The sequence below is a fragment of the Anguilla rostrata genome, chromosome 16 (genome assembly GCF_018555375.3).
Source record: "Anguilla rostrata isolate EN2019 chromosome 16, ASM1855537v3, whole genome shotgun sequence".
NCBI lineage: Eukaryota > Metazoa > Chordata > Actinopteri > Anguilliformes > Anguillidae > Anguilla > Anguilla rostrata.
In genome coordinates this window covers 4,922,196-4,948,322 of record NC_057948.1, presented here as the reverse complement: position 1 = coordinate 4,948,322, position 26,127 = coordinate 4,922,196, and the positions used below count along the sequence as shown (strand labels likewise).

At 51.0% G+C, this 26,127-nt stretch overlaps 1 protein-coding gene across 1 annotated transcript in view; it reads right to left on the bottom strand.

Annotated features, from left to right (window-relative positions):
• The window catches only part of LOC135242608 (spondin-1-like), a 134,564-nt gene that overhangs the window by 96,921 nt on the left and 11,516 nt on the right, over positions 1-26,127 (bottom strand). Inside the window, exons 3-6 of the mRNA XM_064313759.1 lie at positions 24,173-24,306; positions 14,101-14,174; positions 13,036-13,158; positions 5,759-5,907 (exon numbers count right to left, since the gene is read on the bottom strand). Coding sequence (XP_064169829.1) covers positions 5,759-5,907; positions 13,036-13,158; positions 14,101-14,174; positions 24,173-24,306 — 480 coding nt within the window. The remainder of the gene's footprint in view (positions 1-5,758; positions 5,908-13,035; positions 13,159-14,100; positions 14,175-24,172; positions 24,307-26,127) is intronic.

The following is a 26,127-nucleotide window of genomic DNA, read 5'->3' as shown; positions in this document are numbered from 1 at the left end:
GCGGTGAGGAAAGACGGACGGCGGGAAAGACGGACGGCGGGAAAGACGGACGGCAAGAAAGACGGACGGCGGGAAAGACAGACGGCGGGAAAGATGGACGGCAGAAAGATGGACGGCGGGAAAGACGGACGGCAGGAAAGGCAGACGGCGGGAAAGACGGACGGCAGGAAAGGCAGACGGCGGGAAAGACGGACGGCAGGAAAGACGGACGGCAGAAAAGACAGACGTCAGGAAAGACAGATGGCAGGAAAGACAGATGGCAGGAAAGTCAGACGGCAAAAAAGACAGACGGCAGGAAAGGCAGAAGGCAAGAAAGACAGACGGCAGGAAAGACAGATGGCAGGAAAGACAGACAGCGGGAAAGACAGACGGCAGGAAAGACAGACGGCGGGAAAGACAGACGGCAGTGCCGGAGCGTGAGGCGCACTGCACTTCAACGGTACGCCGCGCATGCAAAACAGCAAGGCATTATGGGAACATTCCAACCTGCCATTGCTGTAAAGCAATAATAAACACATCACCGTGACTCATAGTCATTTCCTAACTATGCGGAAACAACCTTCGATTTATTTTGTGTTGTGTCTGGCTTAACATTCACATCCAATGTGATTTTGAACAGATCACAGAGTATCAGATATTTGCATTGAAACTCCCCACAGTGCTATAGTAACAGTAATAGTCAGACGTTAAATTTCAATGCGATGCTGTGCATTTCCGTTAGAGAACACAATGGTAATTTTAAAACGCGAATGTTCGCATACGTTCCGTTTTCCCCAGTACGCAACTGTGTCTCTCTGAATTGGCTGCTTATCCACCGAGAGCCAGGCAAAGTGCATGCACTTACTCGTGAACAATGCAAGCTTCACAGCGTACTACAGGAGAGCCAGTTACTATTCTACACCCTCCAGGCCACACAGTACTACAGGAGAGCCAGTGGCTATTTTATACCCTACAGGCCACACAGTACTACAGGAGAGCCAGTGGCTATTTTACACCCTACAGGCCACACACAGTACTACAGGAGAGACAGTGGCTATTTTACACCCTACAGGCCACACAGTACTACAGGAGAGCCAGTGGATATTTTACACCCTACCGGCTTCACACAGTACTACAGGAGAGCCAATAGCTATTTTACACCCTACAGGCCACACACAGTACTACAGGAGAGCCAGTGACTATTCTACACCCTACAGGCCACACACAGTACTACAGGAGAGCCAGTGATTATTATACACCCTACAGGCCACACAGTACTACAGGAGAGCCAGTGACTATTTTAAACCCTACATGCTACACACAATACAACAGAAGAACCAGTGGCTATTTTACACCCTACAGGCCACACACAGTACTAAAGGACAGCCAATGGCTATTTACACCCTACAGCCCACACGCAGTACTACAGGAGAGTCTGTGACTATTTTATACCCTACAGGCCACACACAGTACTAAAGAACAGCCAATGGCTATTTTACACCCTACAGGCCACACACAGTACTACAGGAGAGCCAGTGGCTATTTTACACCCTACAGCCCACACACAGTACTACAGGAGAGTCTGTGACTATTTTAAACCCTACATGCCACACACAGTACTACAGGAGAGCTAGCCCATTGGGAGGAGAAGTGACCTGACTGAATAGCTGCTGACAGACTGTGGGCAGCTATCCTGAAGACCCTGAGGGTTAGCGGTGACTCAGAGTCCAGAGCAGGGAACGCTCCGCTCAGCAGCGGCTCCCCCCGCCATCAGGATTAGCGTAACCCTTCGCGGCGAAAGGGACAGACGCTCTAATTAACTCCGGGGGAAAAAAAAAAAACATCCGTCAATCATACCCAACTGTTTCCATCCGAACGAGCGGCGTTTTAAGGTCACGCCGCTCGGCTAGCGGTCGCACGCGGCCGACCCGGCTCATTCTGGCCGGCTGGCGCGGCACCGCCAACGGCCCGCCCGCCCGCCGGCCCGCCTCCTCGCGCATGGCGGGGCACAGGCCGCCATTTACATTCAGCAGCAGTGCAGACACAGAGCAGAGGATAATCGCGTCCGGCTATACAAATTTGATGAATAGTTCGAATAGCCTTGAATATTTTCTCATCCAGGTACCCCCACCCAGGCTCAAAGGCTTCCAGATCATCGCCATCAAAAGTTGAAAAGGGGTCACCATAAAAAATAAAAAAAACGGTTTTATATTCTGAAATATTTTTTCCAAATCTGCGTATTATGGTCACCGCATATCAGATTTGGCCAGGGACACCCTGCAGTACCTTCAAGGACCCCCAGGGGCCCCAGGAAAATCCAGGGTTAACGGACGCCCTACTTGACTTTTCTCAACAACAAAAAAAAAAAAAGAACACAAACTTGCCAGATGATTCATTAGTATTTTTTACCCACTCTCCTTTAATTTTCTCGGAGCGGATGCGTGAGGTCATTCCCCTCTCTCTCTCTCTCTGCAGCTGTTTTTCGGGGCCTCTGGGTAGCTTGAGGACAAACTTTAGCGGTGCGGTCGTGCATATTCACACAGTCTGCGTCTTCGAAGGCAACGACGCGTCATCCAGTCGAAATGACTGAAGACCGGCGCTCCTCCACCTGGAGCTCCAGCCTTCAGCGGATCCGATTGGGCGGATCCGATTGGTCGTTTTGCTCATATCGCGGTCAAAAATGAAAAGTGTGCCCATCCAATCAACCCATCACTTAACAAATCGTCGTTGTTGTTTTGGGACGGCTAGAGATACCATTGCCTGTTTTTGTATGCGTTCTGTTGTATTTTTGGATACGTTGACACGATCTACAGTTTTTCTAGCTGAAAAGTAGCGCTACGCGCTAGTTTTGTAAATCAATCCAGAAACGGCCCAATGTTTTGACTGTTTCAATATAACGTTACGATATGAACGTTATGATAGAGACACCAGTGTTTTCAGCGTGTGCCACACAGTTTTTCTTATTTTTCCTGCTAGGAAAATGCAACTGCATTAATGCAACCTCTTTAAGCAGAAACCTTAATTGTTTTGTCATAATAATTGTTGATTGTTGAAGTAAACACGCCTTTCGTCATCAACAGCACAGGCCACAACCGCTCAAATACATTTTCACATCTTTCAGCAGCTGGACTTTGCATGACGTTATTTTGACATACCATAGGTTTCGGCTAAAATGACACTTCTGGGACCTACAGTAATACACTTCCTGTGTGACAATGTCTTTCTAAACAGCACTATAAAAGTACAATCAAACTGGCCGGCGCTTCTAATGGCGCATAATGGAATGACCTTATGGATGGGCCACCATATGCCAGGAATGCACTATTGTCTGTGCCGCATGAATTTGACGCATCTGCCAATCAATCATTTCTCTCGTCCCTGAGTCAGTCGTGTACAAAACGTACTGTTTTTGATATGAATATTTAAAAAAAAATATGTTTTAAACTAGGTATTCATTCTGGTACAGGGTTTCCATTCACATTCACGCGCCACCTATTAGTCTAACACACAGAGCATGAGGCTAACTGGCGATGGTGGTCAGGCAATTATTTACTACGGAAACAGTGACTCTGCTTCACAGAGAGAGGTGTGATAAATGCGTGACACATGTCTGGGTTGGTGACTAACGTTAGAAACGGTGCCACAGTTCTGCGACTGCGACAGACGGATTCGGATTGCGCGATCTCGCTATTTCTTCCTGAATGCTAATTCTGCGCTCGCTGTGAGCTGCGACGTTGTCGGTTCAATTCCAGTCGAGCAGCAATTGTCTTGTCGCATGTCTCTCTCTCTCTCTATCTCTCTCGCTCCCCATTCCTTCCTGTCCCTGTACACTGTCCTGTCCGATAAAGCTGAAAAAGTTTGAAAGAGGGAACAAAAAAAACCGCTTAAATGAGAAATGCTGTGTCAGCTTTCGCAAGGGCGGCATCAATCGTTCGAGACGCGTTCGAGACGCGCAGGTGAGCCGACCGCCGTCGCCGGGGGCGACGCTACGAAGCGGTTCGTCGAGTTCCCTGCGCGGCTCCGGAGAAGGACGCCGCGTTTTTTTTTTTTTTTTCCCATTTAAATGTTAACAGCCTTTCATTACTTGGATGTTTAGAAAATAAGGTGCCCGGGGGGGGGGCAAAGGCGATGTAATGCAAACGCTCGAAGACAGGAGAGGCAATCATATTTTATAGTACCGGAATTCAGCGGATCCTCTTATCCAGAGTGACTCACACACACAACTTTTAGCGTTTTTACACTGTATCCATTTATACGGCTGGATATACTGTACACTGCAGCAGTGCAGGTTAAGTACCTTGCTCAAGGGTACGATGGCGAGCGAAAAAGCGAGGCGCAAGGTAATTTGTATTTGTCCTAATACTGTGGCTTATTCTTCTGCCTAGTTGGCTTTGCAGAGGTTAGGTCTGAATATGGTAAATGGTAAATGGACTGCATTTATATAGCGCTTTTATCCAAAGCGCTTTACAATTGATGCCTCTCATTCGCCAGAGCAGTTAGGGGTTAGGGGTTAGGTGTCTTGCTCAAGGACACTTCGACATGCCCAGGGCGGGGTTTGAACCGGCAACCCTCCGACTGCCAGACAATCGGTCTTACCTCCGGGGCTATGTCACCCCTATAGTGTTCACTGTGTGAACTGTGTTCTTGGCTAGAAATAGCTGTACAAAATAAGTATTGTACCCTACCGAACCTGTGTTTAGCAGTTGTCTATGACCATGAAATGCACTTCTTGTACGTCGCTTTGGATAAAAGCGTCTGCCAAGTAAATGTAATGTAATGATGGCAGCGTACTGCTCGGGAATCGAACCCAAGACCTTCAGGTCACAAGACTAGCTTCCTACCCGTTATGCTACGTCGCTGCCCATTTGCACGTTGCCGCCGCCGCCGTGCGAGTCGACGTTCACCTCTGAGAAACACGCCATCGCAGCCCGAGAGACGAGCGGGCCGCGAGCTCGCCCGCGCGTTACATCACATCACACTACGCAATGCAGGAAACGCGGCTAAATGTTTAGCGCGCTACTGCGGCGAATCTCCTCCAGGGCGGCACCGTGGTGGACCTCAGAAAGAACAAAAACGTGCCGAGAGAGAAATGGGGGGAGGGTGGATCATTGGAAAGCACTAAGCATTTAGTCCACCCCCTAGAGGGACCCCGAGGACACATCCACTATTAATTGACGAACCCGGCACAGGTTTAGATTTTCATTTCATTACATTACATTACAGGCATTTAGCAGACGCTCTTATCCAGAGCGACTTACACAACTTTTACATAGCTTTTTACATTGTATCCATTTATACAGCTGGATATATACTGAAGCGATTCCGGAAGTACCTTGCTCAAGGGTAACAACGGCAGTGTCCTTACCCGGGAATCGAACCTGCGACCTTTCGGTTACGAGCCCAGTTCCTTACCCGCTGTGCTACGCTCCGTCCGCGTTAGTTCCGCTCCGCCCGCGTCGCCCCCGACGACCTCGCGGCCCGCTTGTCTCTCTGTCCCCGCCGCGCCCTCCTGGCGGGAGCGCTCACCGCGCTCGGGTCGGCGGGCGCGAGGGAGCGAGGCCCTGCCGTTGGCGCGTCGAGCCGCGACAGGCTAACGATCGGGTCCGTGGCGTCGAGCCGCGCGACCGCGCGGCCCCAAGGCGGGGGACGCCTCGCCCTTGCCGGAACTTTCCGTCCTCGCCTTTTTTACGCTGACAGGACTTTCCCGGAAGGAGCGCGGATGAAACGGCGATCGACCTCGAGATCGACGAGCGAGAAGCGAGGCGGCAAGAGCCCTTACCTTTTGGCGGATCTCCTCCTCCATCTTGACGGGGGACCCCAGCTCGGCCACCTGCTTCACCCCCTCGCTGGCGTAGCCCCCGTACTCCCAGAGCATGTAGTTCCTGGAGTGGGACGCCCCGATGATGGCTGACCAGTGGTTGGCTCGCCCTGCGGGGAAGGTGAGGGGGAAGGGAGGGACAAAAACAAACCGTTCAGATGGGAGCGGCGACGAGGACGTCGAGCCCAGACGCTCGCTGGCTGGCTCGCTCTCGCGACGGAAAGGCTGAACAAATCTCGCCTCGGAAGCTCGGACCGACTCCAAATTCTAAATTCACAAGCAAGGATTTGTGGGGGTTTTCTGAATGTGGGACGTGCTGCTTAACGAACCCCGCGATGCAAAACGACAGCAGCGGGGAACGAGAGTGACGTCACTCGGGGTACGCGGCTAGGGATTAGCTCCCAGGCGCCGCGGGGGAGACTGACCGGCGTCTGCTGGAGCCTCTCGGGTTATAACCGAGGGAGGGAGGGAGGAGAGGAAGAGGAGGCTCAGTCACAGCCACGGCAACGGGAGCTGGGGGGGAAAGGCGTACGGCGGCGACGTGATACGCGCTCGTGTGACCTCAGCATCAGCCCGTGACATCAGCCCTTCCGCACGTACGCGGGAACAGAACTGAAGATCTGAAGCCAGCCAGGAAACCAGTGATAAGGCAGGACAGAGATTTCAGCCGGAGCATAGCGGAGACTTCAGCTGGAGCGTAGCGGAGATTTCAGCAGAGTGTAGTGGAGATTTCAGCCAGAGCGTAGTGGAGATTTCAGCCGGAGCGTAGTGGAGATTTCAGCTGGAGCGTAGTGGAGATTTCAGCCGGAGCGTAGCGGAGATTTCAGCCGGAGCGTAGCGGAGATTTCAGCTGGAGCGTAGTGGAGATTTCAGCCAGAGCGTAGCGGAGATTTCAGCCGGAGCGTAGTGGAGATTTCAGCCGGAGCGTAGTGGAGATTTCAGCAGAGCGTAGTGGAGATTTCAGCCGAAGCGTAGTGGAGATTTCAGCAGAGCGTAGCGGAGATTTCAGCAGAGCGTAGCGGAGATTTCAGCAGAGCGTAGTGGAGATTTCAGCAGAGCGTAGTGGAGATTTCAGCCGAAGCGTAGCAGAGATTTCAGCGAAGCGTAGCGGAGATTTCAGCCGGAGCGTAGTGGAGATTTCAGCCGGAGCGTAGCGGTGATTTCAGCCGGAGCGTAGCGGAGATTTCAGCAGAGCGTAGTGGAGATTTCAGCCAGAGCGTAGTGGAGATTTCAGCCTTCAGCCAGAGCATAGCAGAGATTTCAGCCGGAGCGTAGCGGAGATTTCAGCCGGAGCGTAGTGGAGATTTCAGCACAGCGTAGCGGAGATTTCAGCCGGAGCGTAGCGGAGATTTCAGAAGAGCGTAGCGGAGATTTCAGCTAGAGCGTAGTGGAGATTTCAGCAGAGCGTAGCGGAGATTTCAGCAGAGCGTAGCGGAGATTTCAGCAGAGCGTAGTGGAGATTTCAGCCGGAGCGTAGTGGAGATTTCAGCAGAGCGTAGCGGAGATTTCAGCCGGAGCGTAGTGGAGATTTCAGCCGGAGCGTAGTGGAGATTTCAGCCGGAGTGTACTGGCGGCTCTGAATCCAGCACTTCACCGCCGTCTCCAGGGACCCCTGATTTACGGCCTTCCTCCTCCACATGAATCGCGCCGAGGCATTTTCATTGTCTTCAGTTCATGCTTTCCCTCTTTGTCCCCCAGACAGATTTATCAATTTATCAACCCCCCCCCCCCCACGGCACAGGCTCCTGTGCTTTCAGAGCCAATGAGCCGGGCCGCTCCCAAATCACAGACGGGCCCACCAACGCACACACACACACACACACATATACACACTCACACACACACACACACATATACACACACACACACACACACATACATATACACACTCACACACACTCATACACTCACACACACACATATACACACTCACACACACTACACACACACACACATATACACACACACACACACCACATATACACACTCATACACTCTCATACACACACACATACACACACACACACACACACATATACACACTCACACACACTCATACACACACACACACACACACACATATACACACTCACACACACTCATACACACACACATATACACACACATACATACACGCGCACACACACACACATACACAGGCGCACACACACACGCGCACACTGCACACACGCAAAAATCAATGAAAAATTCCCTCTCCAACACTCCCATCTGGATCAGTAACTCGCATTGGAGAATAAGGGACAGTCATTCCCCTCAGCAAATTCAAACTACACTCCTAGGTATTAACTTGCAGCTTTACTGGATTAAAAAACCTCCCTTCTAAATACCCAACTCAACCAATACCAGCCGGCAGGGCTGCAATAACCAAGAGACTGCGGAGAAGGGCGCAAAACTTTCACAGAGCCGAAAAAACTCATTTATGAAAGAGAACAGACAGGAAAGATCGTTCTATTAATGGCTTTCACTGGTAGCCTGCCGGAGGAATACCTGTTTTCTGAGAAATTCTTTTTTTGTCTTTCAGTGAAACATCAGGCTACTGCAGCAACGTATTCCTCAACCACTGGCAGTGGTTAAGATTGGATCCCGGGAAACGTCGCAGAGCCGACTCTCAAAGAAACGATATTGAACAAAAGATACAAGCGCAATAAAGCCAAAGCGAATCGCCGCAGAATTCATTCTGCTTTTCAGTTCGCCTTTGTGAGCGCTTTTCCTTTTAACGGAAAGCGAAAAAGAAGCCTCTCGCTTTGCCGTTTGATACGTTTTTGAAACCCGGAGCCGGGCCCCGAAAAACGGAAAGAAAAAAAAAAAAACTGTCATCTTTTCAGGCGACTCGACTGAGGAACGTCCTGGAACACATCCGACAATGGAAAACAATGCAAGGCCCCGGCCATAAATCATTTTCTAATTAAGCTGAAGGAAGGCACTGACGGGTTTGGTGAATGCGCACAGAGAGGTTGTAGTGTCAGGTCACCCCCCCCCCTCCCCCAATGCCTATTCTCCTTCATCATTTTTAGAAATTTTTTTTTTTCCATCGATTCAACCCCTCACTCACCCCCCCACGCCCCCGCCCCCAACCCCCCCACCGAAAAATTTAATCCCTCATGGAGAAGAACTTTGAAATGCAATATGCCGGGCGTGAATTCAATGTTCAAACGGTTAAAGGTTTAAACATATATATAGCATATATATATATTGAAAAATATATAGATTTTTTTTTTTTTTTTTTAATCTCCTGAATTTCACACTTCCCAAGAAATCGCTTGCCCGTCAGCTGAAAGTGGGGCAGTTTCAGCCCCACGCGTGCGGCTGAAAACCGGTTTCAGCCAGTGAACCGCTCTGCTAACTGGTAGCCCGCCAACCAGAGGTGGACATCCCAGAGGGTCAGAAAGTAAAAGTCCTGCCGTGTATTTCATCCACCCCTGAACTCAGCCCAGCTGATTTAGCTCTACCTCCTGGCTGAAGAATGGTGCTCATTAGCAAATCCAGGTGACTGTGACAAAATCCTGGGATGAACTTTTACCTTCTTTAAAATATACTTCATTGAACCCTGTGGGGTAATTTGTCCTCTGCATTTGACCCATCCTTAGTTACCTAGGAGCAGTGGGCAGCTGCCTCTCTTGTGCTGTGCCGGGGACCAACTCCAGTTCTGAGGCAAGTGCCTTGGTCGAGGGCACCTGCAGGAGCGCGCCTAACATGCATGTCTTTACTACTGCTTGTATTTTTTCCATAGACTGCGTTGTTGCCGTTCTCGTTGTGTTAGTGTCAATCAGTTTAACCTTCAGGGTCCAAGTTGAACTATGCGGTTGTTCCCTGCACTTGGACCGGTACTTCTCTCTAGGGGTTTCGTCATACTTGTTCCTGGTTATGGTTAGCCTATACACTTTGTTGTACGTCGCTCTGGATAAGAGCGTCTGCCAAATGCCTGTAATGTAATGTAATGTAATGTCTTTGAGTATGGGAGGAAACCGGAGTACCCGGAGTAAACCCACAACGAACACGGGGAGAACGTGCAAACCCCGCACAGAAAGGCCCCCACAAGCCGAGGTTCGAACCCGGGACCTTCTTGTTGTGAGGTGACAGCGCTAACCGCTGCGCCACCGCGTCCGCCCCTGAACCTGCATTGTCGTGAGTATACATCAGGTGAGCCCTGGTAGACGGCGAGATCTTCGCGGCGGCGAAGGAAGCGTTCCGATACCGCGGCTCCCTTCCGCTCGGTGCCCGGGAAACCTCCTCGTCTCACTTCCTGTGCGATTCACAGCACTCTACCGCCGCGACGGACGCACACGCGCCCGTCTCCAGAAACCTGTTTATAAAACATTACATGAGCTCAATCCCCCGAAAATCCATCACACTGCGTCGGGGGGGTCACAGTGATGTAGGATAGCATGCCGACGCATATTTCCTAACCCCCCCCCCACCATCATCCCCCCCAAACCTGGTTTCCATACGGAGACATTTCTCCCCCCGTTTGGGAGAAGCTCGAGCAGTTAACCCCTTCCCTGCTGTCCCTAACCTGGGCCTACACCGGCAGGCTTTCGGTTCCCAGGGGGTGACCGTCGTTGCCCGGGTTACCGGGGGTGCCATGGCGACTTTCTCTGTTTGTTTTCCCTCCACCCATTACATTACATTACATTACAGGCATTTAGCAGACGCTCTCCATCCAGAGCGACTTACACAACTTTTACATAGCATTTTACATTGTATCCATTTATACAGCTGGATATATACTGAAGCAATGCAGGTTAAGTACCTTGCTCAAGGGTACAACGGCAGTGTCCTTACCCAGGAATTGAACCTGCGACCTTTTGGTTACAAGACCAGTTCCTTACCCACTGTGCTACACTCCGTCCTATGAACGCCCGTCGTTTAGAACAGCGGCTCTCAGACTCGGTCCTGGGGGGCCCCAGAGTACGCTGGCCATAGCCACAGCCGATCTCGTGCTCAGCTAAGGATGCTGAACACGCGTGTTTGAGCACCTTCGCAATTGTTCCCTTAAACTCACGAACACAATGCCGGTTTGGCTCGTTATCGTTTGTTTCGTCTCTGGATTCTTCATTGTCTGCCACATGGTTAGTTGCAGTTTAGATTTAGACCAGGTGTCCTCATGTTCACTGATTAGAAGCCTATTGATATACCCACCTCTCTTTGCGTAATCGTTTGCAATACAGCACAATGTGAATATGGGAATCGTAGTCTTTATGTCCACATTTGAACCAATGAGGAGCCTGTTGATTCACCTCAGTCTTTAATTTGGTCAATTAAGAATTAAGTCGCCTCGCCTTTTTATGCTATTGTTTGCAATGTAGCACAATGTGAGTGCAGGGCTTTTATTCTTCATGGCATGCACACCTACTTCTGAAACGATGCAGTTTAAGAGGGTAAGTAAACCCTCAAAGATGAAGAGTCTAATCACAGGAAATGCTCGTTAAAATTCAGAGACTGCAGGTGCGGTTGGAACCAAAGCCAGCGTGCGCCAGGGGTACTCCAGGACCGAGTTTGAGAACCGCCAATTTAACGAACAATTGCCAATCTGAGAGTTCCGCGTGAACCGAATATTGATTAGCATTGACTGGCGCCCCCTGTGGGCACTGTTGAAATGACGTGCTGATTAACTGTCGCGAACAGCCACGATGTCCTGGCTGATTGCCGCAAGCTTACCATTAGGCCGCCATTGTGGAATGAGTGCACTCGATGCGCGCCGAGTAACTACCCTTGGACAAAAACGATATTTTTTTTCCCCCGCGTATGGAAGGAGGGGTTGAAGACGAGGAGCAGGCAACCCCCAACAGTCAGCGTTGGGTTGCTACGGTTTCCGTGGGTCGGCGGTGCGTTCGCGGAAACTCCCTCGCTGCCTCAACGGCGTACCTTTCGCCGCCTAGAAGCAGGCCGCTCGACCGCACCCGAGCCCGTTAATTAGGAGTCAAGGTCTTCTCTCCCTGGTTAATCCGGCACAAGGACGGTCCGTTTTCAACCGACGACGTATCGATCCCAGCGCGGGCGCGACCGCACGAGTAATCTCCGGGCTCGGCCGACGCCCATCAGCCGGGTTTCAAGGTTATCTGCACAGCGGGTGGGGGTTGGGGGGGGATGGGGGGGTGGGGGATGGGGTGAAGCTGTACGCGTAGGTTTCGAGACAAGAGAGACAGGGAGACGCGACACCCCCGACATCTCCGTTCGAATTCACCGCTCGACCAGCTAGCGGCGCGGCGGTTAGCGCCGTCGCCCCCGCGAGAAGGAGATTCTGGCGCGGATCCTCTCTGCGCGAGGTTTGCGTGTTCGCCCCGCGGGTGTTCACGCGGGTTTCCTCCGGGTGCTCCTCCAGGGTCACAGAACGCGCAGTTTGAACATCTGCCTGCCCTGGCAAACTCTGGCACATTTACAGTTAAGTTATAAATGTACACTGTCCCAGCCGAAATAAACTAGTACATGAAATAAAAACTGGTATGCTCGTGAGATTTGGCATGAGACTGGCTCAGAGGTGACCAACCCCCGTTCCTGGAGATCTATCATCCTGTAGCTTTTTCACTCTAGGAAAGCACAACAGCTTGAGACATGGTTAAGCTGCTAATTGCTAGAGTCAGGTGTGCTAAATTAAGGTTGAAATGAGAACCTACAGGATGGTAGATCTCCAGGGACAGTGTAGGCCAGCCCTGCTCTAGCTGTTGAATCAGGTGTGGCTTTGTTAGGGTTGGAGTGAAAACTTACAGGATGGTAGAACTCCAGGAACAGTGTAGGCCAGCCCTGCTCTAGCTGTTGAATCAGGTGTGGTTTTGTTAGGGTTGAAGTGAAAACCTACAGGATGGTAGAACTCCAGGGACAGTGTTGGGCAGCCCTGCTGTACCTCTTGAATGAGGTGTGGCTTTGTTAGGGTTGGAGTGAAAACCTACAGGACGGTAGATCTTCACATTACAGGCATTTAGCAGACGCTCTTATCCAGAGCGACTTACACAACTTTTTTTTTTACACTGTATCCATTTATACAGCTGGATATATACTGAAGCAATGCAAGTTAAGTACGTTGCTCAAGGGTACAACAGCAGTGTCCTTACCCGGGAATCGAACCTGCGACCTTTCGGTTACAAGCCCAGTTCCTTACCCACTGTGCTACACTCCGTCTCCAGGTACAGGGTCAGTTACGGCTGGACTATGAGGTCCCCCAGTGCGTCTCCCCCCCCCATGCCGAAATGAAGCCTGTGCCTACAGGGCAAGCGACTCACTTGGGTAGTCTTTGGGGTGCACGGTCTCGGACCAGTTCCCGTAGAAGGTCAGCCGGTACTTGGCGGTTCCGCAGGCGCAGCACTCCATCGCGGGCTTCTCCGTCACCTCCCCGAACGGCGACTCTGAAAATGGCGGGAGTCGCGGTCACCGGCGACGGGCGGCCACAGGCGCGTCGCCGACGTCGACTCGCTCGCTGAGTCGGGAACGGAGAGGCGAGAAAAAAGCGCGATTAAAACATCACAGAACAAGTAAAACTGCGAATAATCGGTAGAGACAGCTGAAACGAGCGCGACGTCAGGCGAGGCACGTGTGCTAGTTGCCGACTAGTGTCGCAGTCGTGAGTCGTGAGTGAGTGAGTGAGTGAGTGTAGTGAGGGTGTGAGTGAGGAGTGAGATGTGTGAGTGGTATGGTAGGACGAGTGAAGGGGGAGTCAGTGCGTGGGAGGCGACTGAGTCGTGAGTGTGTGGTGAGGAGGAGTGGTGAGCGTGATGAGTGAGGTCAGTGAGTCAAGGGTCGTGTGAGTGAGTAAGTGTGTGAGTGAGTGTGAGTGTGTGAGTGAGTGTGAGTGAGTGAGTGAGTGAGTGGTGGGTGTGTGGTGATGTGTGAGTGAATGAGTGTAGCTGAGTGAGTGAGTGAGTGGTGAGTGGGAGTGTGATGTGAGTGAGTGATGGTGAGGGTGAGTGAGTGATGAGGAGTGAGTGTGTGTGATGAGGAGTGAGTGGTGGAGTGTGAGTGAGTGAGTGATGTGTGTGAGTGAGTGTGTGGTGAGTGTGAGTGATGGTGAGTGAGTGAGTGGAGTGATGGGTGAGTGAGTGGATGAGTGGTGAGTGACCATATGCATGATGCACGCTGCAGGAGCCCTAACTCAGGAAGGCTGGTAGTTTTCTACTACGTGTTGTATGTTGGCTTGTTCTACGAATCCGGTGACGCGAAACCTTCAATGTTTCAAGGCTAGCGGCCTCGAGCCCGATTAAAGCCGCGGACGCTATCGCTCGCCATCCGACACGCATCGAAACGCGCGCGGCTGCGACGCGACCCTCTCCGCGCTCAACCGGGGGGCTCACCTCTCTCGCACATCCTCTTTGTGAGCGAGCCTTCATCCTGGAAGTAGATGATCCTCTTCTGCACGATGCTCGCCCTGCGGAACGAGAGGAGGAGGAGGCGTTAGCACGTTAGCACGTTAGCGCATTAGCTCGTTAGCGTTAAAGGCGCGCGGCTCTCGGTCCGGTCCGGCGCCGCGGCTCCTTCCCGCGCGGAGCGGACTCGCCGGGGCACCAGACCCAGGGAACGACACGGCGCCAGAACAAACAAAAAAGCGGGTGCACCGGCATCGCACGCGTAGCTTAGCGCAGGCTGCAGTAGGCCACCGGCCGCAGCGCCCTTTCGCTAACTTCGCGCGCGCGCGCTTAACGCCCGCTAAGTTCAACGGAGGTTTGACGGCCCGAGAGCGACGGAGAAAAAAACGCGTTTCCGCGGAAACGAACGGCGAAGAGCGAAAACCGACGACGGAGCCACGGCGGCCCCCCTGCTGGTTCGCCAAACGAAACCGCAGACGAAACCGCCGGACAAAAACCCGCACCCGTTTCTCGACCGCGGGACCCCCCCTGCTAGCGGAAAGGGGTAGGCAGTTTGTTGACCCCGCCCACCGCTTTGTTCGCGCGCGGCATCAACGCCGGTGCGGCACAGCCGCCAGGGGGGGCGGTGCTCCTGAAAAGAGAGAGGGGGACGCCAAACACAACCAGAACCGGGCCGGCCGAACCGTCTGGTTCTAATCCCGCCAACACAAGTACCCGAGAGCTCCAAATACCAAGAGGGAGAGAGTGTGACAGAGAGAGAGAGAGAGAGAGAGAGAGAGAGAGAGAGAGTGTGTGACAGAGAGAGAGAGAGAGAGAGAGAGAGAGAGAGAGAGAGAGAGAGAGTGTGTGACAGAGAGAGAGAGAGGGAGAGAGAGAGAGAGAGAGAGAGAGAGAGAGAGATTATTTTCATTGTTATTGCTGTTTTCTCCTAAGTGTTACACAAACAATATGCTTTGGCAATATATATGTTAAAATATGTCATGCCAATAAAGCAAACTGAATTCAATTCAACTGAGAGAGGGAGAGGGTGAGAGAGACAGAGGGAGAGGGAGATGGAGGGAGACAGAGAGGGAGAGCGACAGTGAGAGAGAGAGGAGAGGAGGAAAGAGAGGGGGAGACAGCGAGAGAGAGGGGAGAGAGTGAGAGAAATAGAGAGAGATAGAGTGGGAGAGAGACAGCGAGAGAGAGAGAGAGGGGAGGAGGGATGAGAGAGAGTGAGAGAGACAGAGATAGAGGCAGAGAGAGAGACAGTGAGAGGGAGAGAGAGGGGAGAGAGAAAGAGAGATTTTTTTTTGATTTTTAAAAACCCCTTTTATTGGGACATTTTCCAACACAGAAAATTGCTATACTTCAAAAATAAAACCAATAGACAAAGAACATAAAAAGAAAGACTATCAAAAAACTAAACACATGCAGAAAAGAAAGAGAAAGAGAGAGAGAGAGACAGTGAGAGGGCATGTGGCTGTGGCCATTACCACACTGTTAATTGCATTGTTGTCCTTACCACAATGTCATTTGCATTTCACGTTGTTTGTATTCCTATTCCTGTTTCTGTGTGTACGCTCTGGCAATAAGTACAAATGTATTTCATGCCAATAAAGCATTTTCAATTTGAATTTGAATTTGAGAGGGAGAGAGAGGGGATAGAGCGAGAGAAAGAGAGAGAGAGGGGAGACAGTGAGAGAGACAGAGAGAGAGAGAGAGGAGACAGTGAGAGAGAGAGAGAGATTGAGATTTAAAAACCCTTTTATTGGGACATCGTTCAACCACAGAAATTACTGTACTTCAAAACATAAATAATACACAAGCAACATAAAGAGAGAAACAATTAACAAACTAACCACAGGCAGAAAAGAGAGAAATAGCTAGAGAAAAGAGATAGCGATAGAGAGAGAGAGAGACAGAGAGAGAGAGAGTGTAATGAACTCAGACTCCCAGAGACGAGGCTCCACAGCAAGACTCTCCCTTGTCTGAAGAGCAGCGGCACTAATACGCAGCCGGAGGGAACAGCTCCATCAGGACGTCTCCACATCAAACCCCCCCCCCGTCCCGTCCCCCATCCCGTCCCGTCCGCAGCGCTGGTCACCGGGCCCGGGGGCGAGCGCCAGTCCTGTCAGCCCACAAAAACAAAACAACAACCTAAAAAAAAAAAAAAAGAGAAGAAACCAGACCGTCCGCCTCGCCGGATAAACGTCGTATCTCTCGCCGCCAGAACTCCGCCAGCGGGGGGAGCCGGCTTCACCCCGCCGTCTCCCCAGACCGCCTCTCTCTCTCTCTCTCTTTCGCGTCACGGCTACCCTCCATTTTTTTTTTTTTTCGGTGGCTATCCTGTTTTCCAGCCCCAGCCTTCTGGTTGGAGGGAGAACGTTTTTTCGATGCTTCAGCAGAGGCCTGTAAAACCTTCCCCCCAGCACCCCCCCGCCACCCCACCCACACCTCTGGCCCCTCAGTTTAGGAGTGAGCTGCACTTGGGGGGGGGGCCTCCGCTCAACGGACGAACACAGCCACCCCTCCCCCCCCCACCCCCCCGAGTCTGCAGTTGCCATTGGACACAGGGACTCTCTTAATAGGAGCTACTCTTCTCTCTAAGGTCCATCCGTCTGTTCCGCGATACCAGGAGGGGGAAGGGGGGGGGGCGTTCACCATTCGGTTTCTGGTTGGGGGTGGGGGGTGGCCGGTTTGGCAGCCTGGCTCACCTGGGCGGAGCCAAAGGCCGCACGAGTGAGAAACGGGCGGAGCCACACCCGCCTCATTTGCATAACGCCGGGACAAAATCCCGAGAGCGCTTTTTTACGCCGCTCTCCCTTCGCGGGCTGTGAAACGCCTGGACGTGATAGGCCGAGCCCCGCGTCAATCACGCTCAGGGGAGCTCTAACACATATAAGAGCGGAGAGGGAGGGAGGGAACGTGGGGGGCAGATTAAAGAGGCTCGTAAAAGCCCGGCGAGCGAATCTCTTAATTGTTCACGCTTTAATTCAATCTCACCTCGATTTCACGTTTTCTCGACGGCGAGAAGGCCTCCCATCCCCCGCCTTTTGGGGAGCCAGTCGATCAGCCGTGGCGATGGTTATTTAACGTCCAATTTAGACTCGTCGATGAGGTGTTATTACCGTCCCACGCCCTTCCTTGGCCTTCTGGCTCTCAATGCTAATCGCCTCAAAACTGTGTGTGTGGGTGTGTGTGTGCGCGTCTGTGTGTGTCTGTAAGTGTGCGTGTTGGCGTCTGCGTGTTTGTGTGTGTATGTGTGTCTGTGTGAGCGTGACAGAGAGATAGGTGTGTGTGCGTGTGTGAGTGTGTGTTTGTTGTGCGCGTGTGTGTGCGTGTGTGAGTGTGCGTGTGTGTGTGTGAGTGTGTGTGTGTGTTTGTGTGTGCGTGTGTGTGTGTGTGAGAAAGAGAGAGCGTCTGTCTATCTACCTAAGCTGCAATGTGAACAGCGTACGGCTAATTCCTTGAGGCAGAGTATTCGAAATGAAAACGACGCAATCGGAGCGAATATTACCTTCAGATCTACCCGGACACCGCACGTCCGCCCAACTTCGTCCTCCGTGTTTCACGACAACGTTACATTAGCCAGGCGGAGCATGGAACGCTTGGGGCGCCATTACACGTATTCCCATAGCGACTTTTGCCATTCTCTCCGACTGCGTCACGATTGGCTCCGGCCTCGGTCAGGTGACACGCCCGTCTCCGTGCTTCGCGTCTTCCATTCAGCTTAACCCCTGGCCCTTAGGGGCGACACAGCTCAGGAGGTAAGAACGGTTGTCTGGCAGTCGGAGGGTTGCCAGTTCAATCCCCACCCTGGGCGTGTCGAAGTGTCCCTGAGCAAGACACCTAACCCCTAACTGCTCTGTTGAAATGGGGGGGGGATCGGTATATTCCCATCAGCAAGGCGGGCCGAACAATTTACTGAATCGGATCTTTGCAAAGACTTCACTGTGACCTTTTCCTACTACAGTGTACTCCGGTAAGATCTCAGAGGCGGATCCTTGTCTGATTAACTGTAGCGGAAGAAGAAGACGATCGGTCCTTTCAGGACGTTCGTCTGAACCGCGCAGCCGCGCGTAGCGCAAACGTCGAGATTCGCCGCGGGTTTTCCCGCGACTTGATAGCAGTCCGAAAGCCGTTCGCCTTCTCTTAATGGGTTTTTTTTTTTTTCCTGTTTTGCACGCCGTCGAATGCAAATGAGGAGAAAACGACAGTAAACAAGCACTCTGGACGTATAAAATCCGTAAGAATAATTAATTTTTTTTTTTTTTTACAAAGTGCCTCGACTCCAGGCATTCTCAAACACGCACCTGCACTCCCACGCACGGAAAAAATGCCGCTCCTCCCTCCGAATCCATTTATTTTAAAACGGTGGCACAAGCAGCCTCATTTAATTACCATGAGAAAAATGACAGTCGGAAAGAAGCGTGTCCCCCCCTACGCGACATAAGAATTATGGTTATCGGAGTTGTTATTGTAAGATCCCCTTCCTACGCGACAGCGTCGCCCGCTAGTTGGCATGAAGAAAAGAAAAAAACGTGGAAAAACTACAGGCTTGCGTCCGCTCGTCTGGGGAGCTCACGTTTTTTTTACGTTCCTACTTTGGTTTTACTATTTCTTTTTTTTTACCGTTGACCACACCGGCGCCTATTTTAGTTCCCTCTCTGAGCGATGAGGCGTCGTCCGCCAGGCTGGAAGCCACGCCTACCTTTCCGCGGGCTCTCTCTCGAAAGGGGCCCGGCGGGTTTCTGGCTCGGCAGGTGCCGTCTCGGGGCGAAAGAGCGCCTGTCGCCGCCGAGCCCCCGCCGGATAATCTACCTGCCTGTGTTCAGGGGGTACGCCCCTGCTCCGCCCCGCCTGCCTGCCCGCCCCGCCCGCCCGCCCGCCGCCGCCTCCGCCCCTGCCCGCCCGCCTGCTCCGCCCTGCCTGCCTGCCGCCTCGCCCACTGTGGCTGGAACCCTCAATACGGGTTCGACTGCGTTTTCGCAGCCCTTCGGCGTGACTGGAACACGGGGAGAAGGCGTAACGGTTCACGGCGTCCGGCTGTAATTAAACTCCCCCTTTTTGAAGATAAGGAAACGCTCGCCCCCCCCGCCCCCCGCCTATTGTTCCCTGAACTTCTTGTCACCGTCCTACTCATTCTTCCTTCTCTAACCCAACCTTTTCTAATCTTTCTCTGTTTTTCCTCTCTTTTGCTGTCCCTCTAAATCTCATACTGTTGTTCCCGACTCCCTCCCTACAGCCCCCCCCTCTTCCCTCTCAGTACACATGCACACACACACTCTCTCTGCCACTCAGGCTCACACACACACACACACACACACACACACTCTCTCTCTCTGCCTCACACACACACACACACACACTCTCTCTCTGCCTCACACACACACACACACTCTCTGCCTCTCTGGCTAACACACACACTACACTACCGGTCCAAAGTTTTGAAACACTCCCATTTTTAAATTTCAGCAGTTCAAGTCCAGTTAATGACCTGAAATGGTACACAGGTAAGCAGTAAGCTGCCAGAGGTTTAAAAAAAAGGTTTAGGTTACCAAAAACGGAAGAATAATGTAAATTTCAGTTATAAATTTATATTTATATTTTCAGTGAACAAGTAATGGGTTAACAACTTACAGCTTTTCTGCAGCAATGGAAGTAAATTAAGCCTTGAAAGTTAATGCAAACAATTCATAAAGGTTTCCCAACTTTTGTTGATTACTTACAAACCCTCTGTCTGTATAAAATCAGTGTTGGAACAGACTGTATTACTACACCCTCCAAAGCATTATTTGGACAATATTGCACTGGAAGTAGTATATTGCTATCATAATGGTGAGAAAAAGGAAATTAACAAAGACAGATAGACTGTTATAACCCTTAAAAGTGTAGGTCTTTCCTTTAGAGAAATTGCTAAGAAAGCCAAGGTGTCAGTGAGTACAGTTTCCTACACCATCGAAAGGCACTTGGAAACTAGAGGAAACTGACAGGAAGAGGTCCGGCAGACCCAAAGCCACAACAGAATCAGAAGACAGGTTTCTGAGACTCAGCAGCTTGCATGATAGGCAGACAGACAGCTTCACAGACAGCTTCAAGCACAGCTTAACAGTGGTTGAAGTAAGCAAGTCTCAGTTTCAACAAGAAGAGAATACTTCAAGCTGCAGGTTTGACAAGGCGAGTGGCAGTACAAAAGCCATTGCTAAAATGGCTAAATAAGAAAAAGAGGCTTGCCTGTGCCTTGATGCACCGGCGGTGGACTACTGAAGACTGCAAGAAGGTCTTACGGACCGATGGATCAAAATTTGAAATCTTCGGTTCATCACGCAGGGTTTTTGTACACCGTCGAGTAGGTGAAAGGAGTGTTCCTTAGTGTGTGACACCAACTGTCAAACACGGAGGAGGAAGCGTGATGGTCTGGGGCTCTTTTGCTGGATCAAAAGTCGGTGACTTGCACAGAGTGACCCTGAACCAAAAGGGCTACCACAGCACTTTGCAGTGCCATGCATTACCCTCTGGTCAACTCCTAGTTGCTCAGGGGGGTTCATCCTACAGCAAGATAATGACCCAGAACATACCTCCAGGCTATGTCAGAACTACCTTAGGAGACAAGAACAAGACGGCAGGCTTCGAATCATGGAACGGCCAGCACAGTCTCCAGACTTAAACCCCATCGAGCTGGTTTAGGTTGAACTGGACAGAAGGTTGAAAGCAAAGCAACCTACAAATGCAACACATTAGTGGGAACTTCTGCAGCAGTGTTGGGAAGGGAACTTTCCAAACAATATTTGATTTCCATTGCAGAACGAATGCCACGAGTGTGTTCAGCGGTTATATCTGCAAGAGGCGGCTACTTTGATGAGTTGAAAATTCATATTTAATTGTGTTAAACAGTACGGTTCCATGATTTCTTTTTTTAATCTCCAACTGTTTATTTGATCTATGCTTTAATTTCAGAGTACATCGAGACAACTGCGTAAAGTTCAATAAAAACTATAAAAATGGAGGTGTTCTAAAACTTTTGACCGATAGTGTATCTGCCTCTCTGGCTCAGACGCACACACACACACACACACACACACACACTCTCTCGCTAACACACACACACACACGCACACTCTCTGCCTCAGTCGCTAACATACACACTATCTGCCTCTCTGGCTCACACACACACACACACTCACTCCCTCGCTAACACACCACACACACACACACACACACACACACTCTCTTGCTAACACACCACACACACACACACACACTCTCTGCCTCTCTCGCTAACACACACACACACACTGTCTTTCTCTGCCTCTCCCTCTCACACACACAGATTCTCTCTCTCTCTCTCACATACACAAACACCACACAGAAACCCACACCAACACACACACACACACTCTCTCTCTCTCTCTCTATTACTCTATCTCCCTCTATGTATGGTGTACACAATTCTGGGAGTATATAAAAGCAACAATGACAAAAGCAGGAGCAAGACCTAGTTTTCAAGGTTAGGATAAAAAAATAATAATAATTGAGTCTCATCATAAGCGTTATCACCGGACAAAAAGTACAGAATGTCTGAAGAACTGTGTTTTCATCGCAAGTGCCAGTTCACTGACTCATCACCGTCTTCCCCGCGAACGGACTGATTTGACTTCCCCGAATTTAAACAGCCTCGTCCTCTCTTTATCTCTTCGGTTATAAAGCCGTCGCGGCAGAGCTCCGCTCTCCTTTGAGCCGTCCGGCTAACCTGGAACGCCACAGTGGCGGTCGGCTCCGTTCCAAAAAATTTTGTCTCTTCTTTAAAATTCGGCGACCTCGCTCGCGCGCAACTCGGGGAAATTGGCTTTTAATTCGCACCCACCCCCCCCCCCCCCCCAAAGGCTGGAATCTTCAAAATAAACTCTATTTGGCCTGGGTTCACTGAGTTTTAGTTCCGAATGCTCTAGCTGAGGAGAGGGCTTGCTGTAAATCTCCTTTGGCCGTTGTGTATTGCCGCCTGTCTCACTGCCTGTTTGTGTGCCTCGTCATCGTGACATCATTACCGTGTGTACATCAGACCCGCCCCCGGGGATTCCCCTGGTAAATAAACAATAGACAGAAGGAAATTTGTTGCGTGTGACGTGTTGCCTTTTTAATTGCATTAAATATGCAATGGTAAACAAGGCTCTGCCCCCCCCCCCCCCCCCCCCCCCCCCCACCTAGAGGCTTCATTCCCAAATATAAGACTTCTGCCCGTGTACCGTTGGGGTGGTTATATGTACGGGGAAATGGTGAGCAATTAAGGCCTTTCGAAAAAGCAAGTCATCTCTCTCCAACCCGCTTCTCTCTCTCTCTCCAACCCGCTTCTCTCTCTCTCTCTCTCTACCTCTCTAGCTCTCTCTCTCTTTCTCTCTTTTCACTATCTACTCTCTCTTTTCTGCCTGTGGTTAGTTTTTTGATAGTTTTTCTCTTCATGTTGCTTGTCTATTATTTTTATTTTGAAGTACAGTAATTTCAGTACAGTAAGTGGTTGAACGATGTCCCAATAAAAGGGGTTTTTAAATCTCTCTCTCTCTCTCTCTCTCTCTCTCTCTCACACGTTACCCCGGAACGCTGCAGGAGCCCCGGCGGAGAGAGAGCCCGGGCTCGGGGGGGCCCAGATCCCAAAAGCGTGCCTCGGAAAGCGGGGCTCCACCCCCCCCCACCGCTCATCCCGACAAGCGCACGACGACGTACCTTAAACACCGAACGCAAGCTCCGCAGAACTGTCACTCCACCCGACACCTTCAGCCCACGGAGGGGGCGGGCTTTCTAGAATGTACTTTCGCACTTCCGAAGTCTGTGTTCTAGAACAGTGTCTCTCAACCCTGACCCCGGGGGACCCACTGCCCTGCATGTTTTAGATGTCTCCCTGCTCCAACACACCTGATTCAAATGAACGGGTCGTTATCAGGCTAGTTGATTAGGACCCGTCCATTTGAATCAGGCGTGTTGGAGCAGGGAGACATCTAAAACCTGCAGGGCAGTGGGTCCCCCAGGGTCAGGGTTGAGAAACACTGTTCTAGAACTCCTTTGCTTTTCAGTTACCAGTAGCGATTGTGACATCAGCATTAGAATCTTCGGTCAAGAACGTTCTAATCGCCCACTTGTGACCTCGCGCCTTGAAGTGTGGGAGTGACCGTGCAGAGGACACAGCAGCTGCAGACAGGCCTTCGATAACGAGCCAATTATAAAACAGACAGAGCTCATCGACGCGACGAGGGTTTCGCATCCGCGAATTTCCCCCGCCCTCCGTTGCTCCCGGAGAGCGCGTCGAAAAGCCGACGCCCGGAATAATTTGAGACTGCAGCCGCTGCCTCAAGACCGGCTGGAAACGGACCCACGTGGAACCGAACGAACGCGCGGGTGCGGCCTCGTCCGTCGCGTCGCACTGCCAGCTGGGAACGGACGCGCCCGGCTTGAATACCGACGCCGGCTCGGTGCTCTGTGTCAGGCTGCGCTCCGGACCCAGAGGCTTTGGCTTTCACGTTTATTTACATTACAGGCATGTAGCAGACGCTCTTATCCAGAGCGACTTACACAACTTTTGCATAGCATTTTACATTGTATCCATTTATACAGCTGGATACATACTGAAGCAATGCAGGTTGAGTACCTTTGCTCAAGGGTACAACGGCAGTGTCCTTACCCGGGAATCGAACCTGCGACCTTTCGGTTACAAGCCCAGTTCCTTACCCACTGTGCTACACTCCGGCCTATTTAACGTTATCAGTGGGCAAAAGTACGCCGCCCTCTCTGTCCGTGCCCAACCGGCGACGGAATTTCCTGCCAGCGGAACACGACAAGCCTGAATTTCTCCATTTAAAAAAAAAAAAAGTACTTATTTTATTTATTTTTGCAGCGGGATGATTAGCATCTCCATTAGCGATGCCTGACAGCTGGCTGCCTGCTTCTCAGTACGAAGAGCGCCCGTATCGGGGATCGATCCCCAACCCCCAATCCACCTCCAGCCCCCCCCCCATCCCTCCCCCTCCGCCCGATTCGCCGGAGTTAAGAAAAGGAAAGCGGTCGCACTGAAAAAGGGGGGGGGACTCACTTGAGAATGACGCAGCCGCTCCCAGCAGGGGGCGCTGTCCAGAACACCTGTATTCTGGTCCTCCTCCTCGGGGTGCTCTCGGTGACTGCCGGCGGGCAGTTGGTCATGAACTGAGTGTCCTCCTCGTCGATGATCTGGGGGGGGGAGGAGAGGCCGGAGGAAGGGTTACGTCCCAAAGGTCTGCCTCCACCTCTTCCCTTTCAATGTACGGGAACAGGTATTTCTTTTGGGTCGTGATAGTTCAGACCAGCGCTAACCAATCCTGTGCCTGGAGGTCTACTGTCCCGTAGGTTTTCACTCCGAACCTAACAAAGCACACCTCATTCAACAGCTAGAGATCTTTGTTGAGCTGCTAATTGGTAGAGTCGGGGTGCGCCAAATTCGGGTTGAAATGAAAACCTACAACATGGTCGATCACCAGGAACAGGGTTGGTTACCAGTGTTTCAGACAGACACATACACATACACAGATACTAGACGTATATAGATACCACATATTAGATTACATTACATTACAGGCATTTAGCAGACGCTCTTATCCAGAGCGACTTACACAACTTTTACATAGCATTTTACATTGTATCCATTTATACAGCTGGATATATACTGAAGCAATTCCGGTTAAGTACCTTGCTCAAGGGCACAACGGCAGTGTCCTTACCCGGGAATCGAACCTGCGACCTTTCGGTTACGAGCCCAGTTCCTTACCCACTGTGCTACACTCCGTCCAGAGATGTATGTATTACACTTATGTGTATGTAGATGTATGTATTACACTTATGTGTATGTAGATGTATGTATTACACTTATGTGGTCCTCGCGTTGAGAGACAACAGCGACACAGTCCAAACGCAAGCTCTTTTCGGGGCTCTCTCGCGCATGAACTAATGACGCAATGAAACACAGCTGGTCCAGAAACAGCCGAGCAAGCAATTATCCAGCGAGTCTTTCTCAGGCAAAATGGGGGGCCTGACTATGTATAACAAGAGCTCTCACTCCTACACGGATCACCCGATACGGATGTGCATACCCTCAAATCAAAGTGCAGAGTTTACACCTTAACCTCATATTCATTGAATCACGCTAAATCCAGAGAAAACTGTGTTTGTTTATATATATATATATATATATACTGTATATGTAATTCTTTTTTTAAATTATTATTATTATTGTTTTTAATCAGCAAAATTGTGTGCATCCTCTAAATACTCTCTTCCATTTCCAGCGGTAATCAATATGAATGGTTATAAATGTTAGGGCTATTATGTCTGTATCTAATTACAGACCGGCCGTGCTTCAGAAGCCCCTATGGCTAACTGACAGCTTTACATCGGGGCCATAAACATTCTATAGCCATTACCATTGTGTCGAGAACCGGCGATATAGCACGGCAAAATCAATACTGCATTTTACCCTTGGCTAGGTATTTTCACAGAAAGAGGTTTTTAGTGCCGTTTGGAGATCTCCCGTCAACGCCCCCCCGCCCCCGCCCGTATGTTCAGATGCTTCTCCGCTGAGCTACCTGCTGTGGTGGCTGGGCCGGGGGAGGGGGGGCTATTTTAGCTGCTGGAGAAGAATGAAAACAAGAAAAACCCACCGAACAAGCAAGGATCTGTGGGAATTAGTGCTCTGCCAAAGCATTAAACGGATACAACGGCGTTTCCGTCTCGTTTTTTTTTTTTCTTTCTCAGTCCTGACAGGTCTGAAATCCACTCTTTATTTTCTTGTTGATACGTAACATCTGCGCGCGTGGGCTGGGACGGGAGCTCCGAGGTGATCGCACGGGAAATACAATAACCGCTATTTTCCATCCTGTCCCTTTTACCTGCGTTACGACAGGCGCGGCTCCACCAGAAGGGCCGATTATTTCAGGCTGGTTTCGTTTTAAAAACAAATCAGCGCAACAGCGGATGTAATTCGCCAAACAGAAAACACGTCCCGATTTATGCAACCAC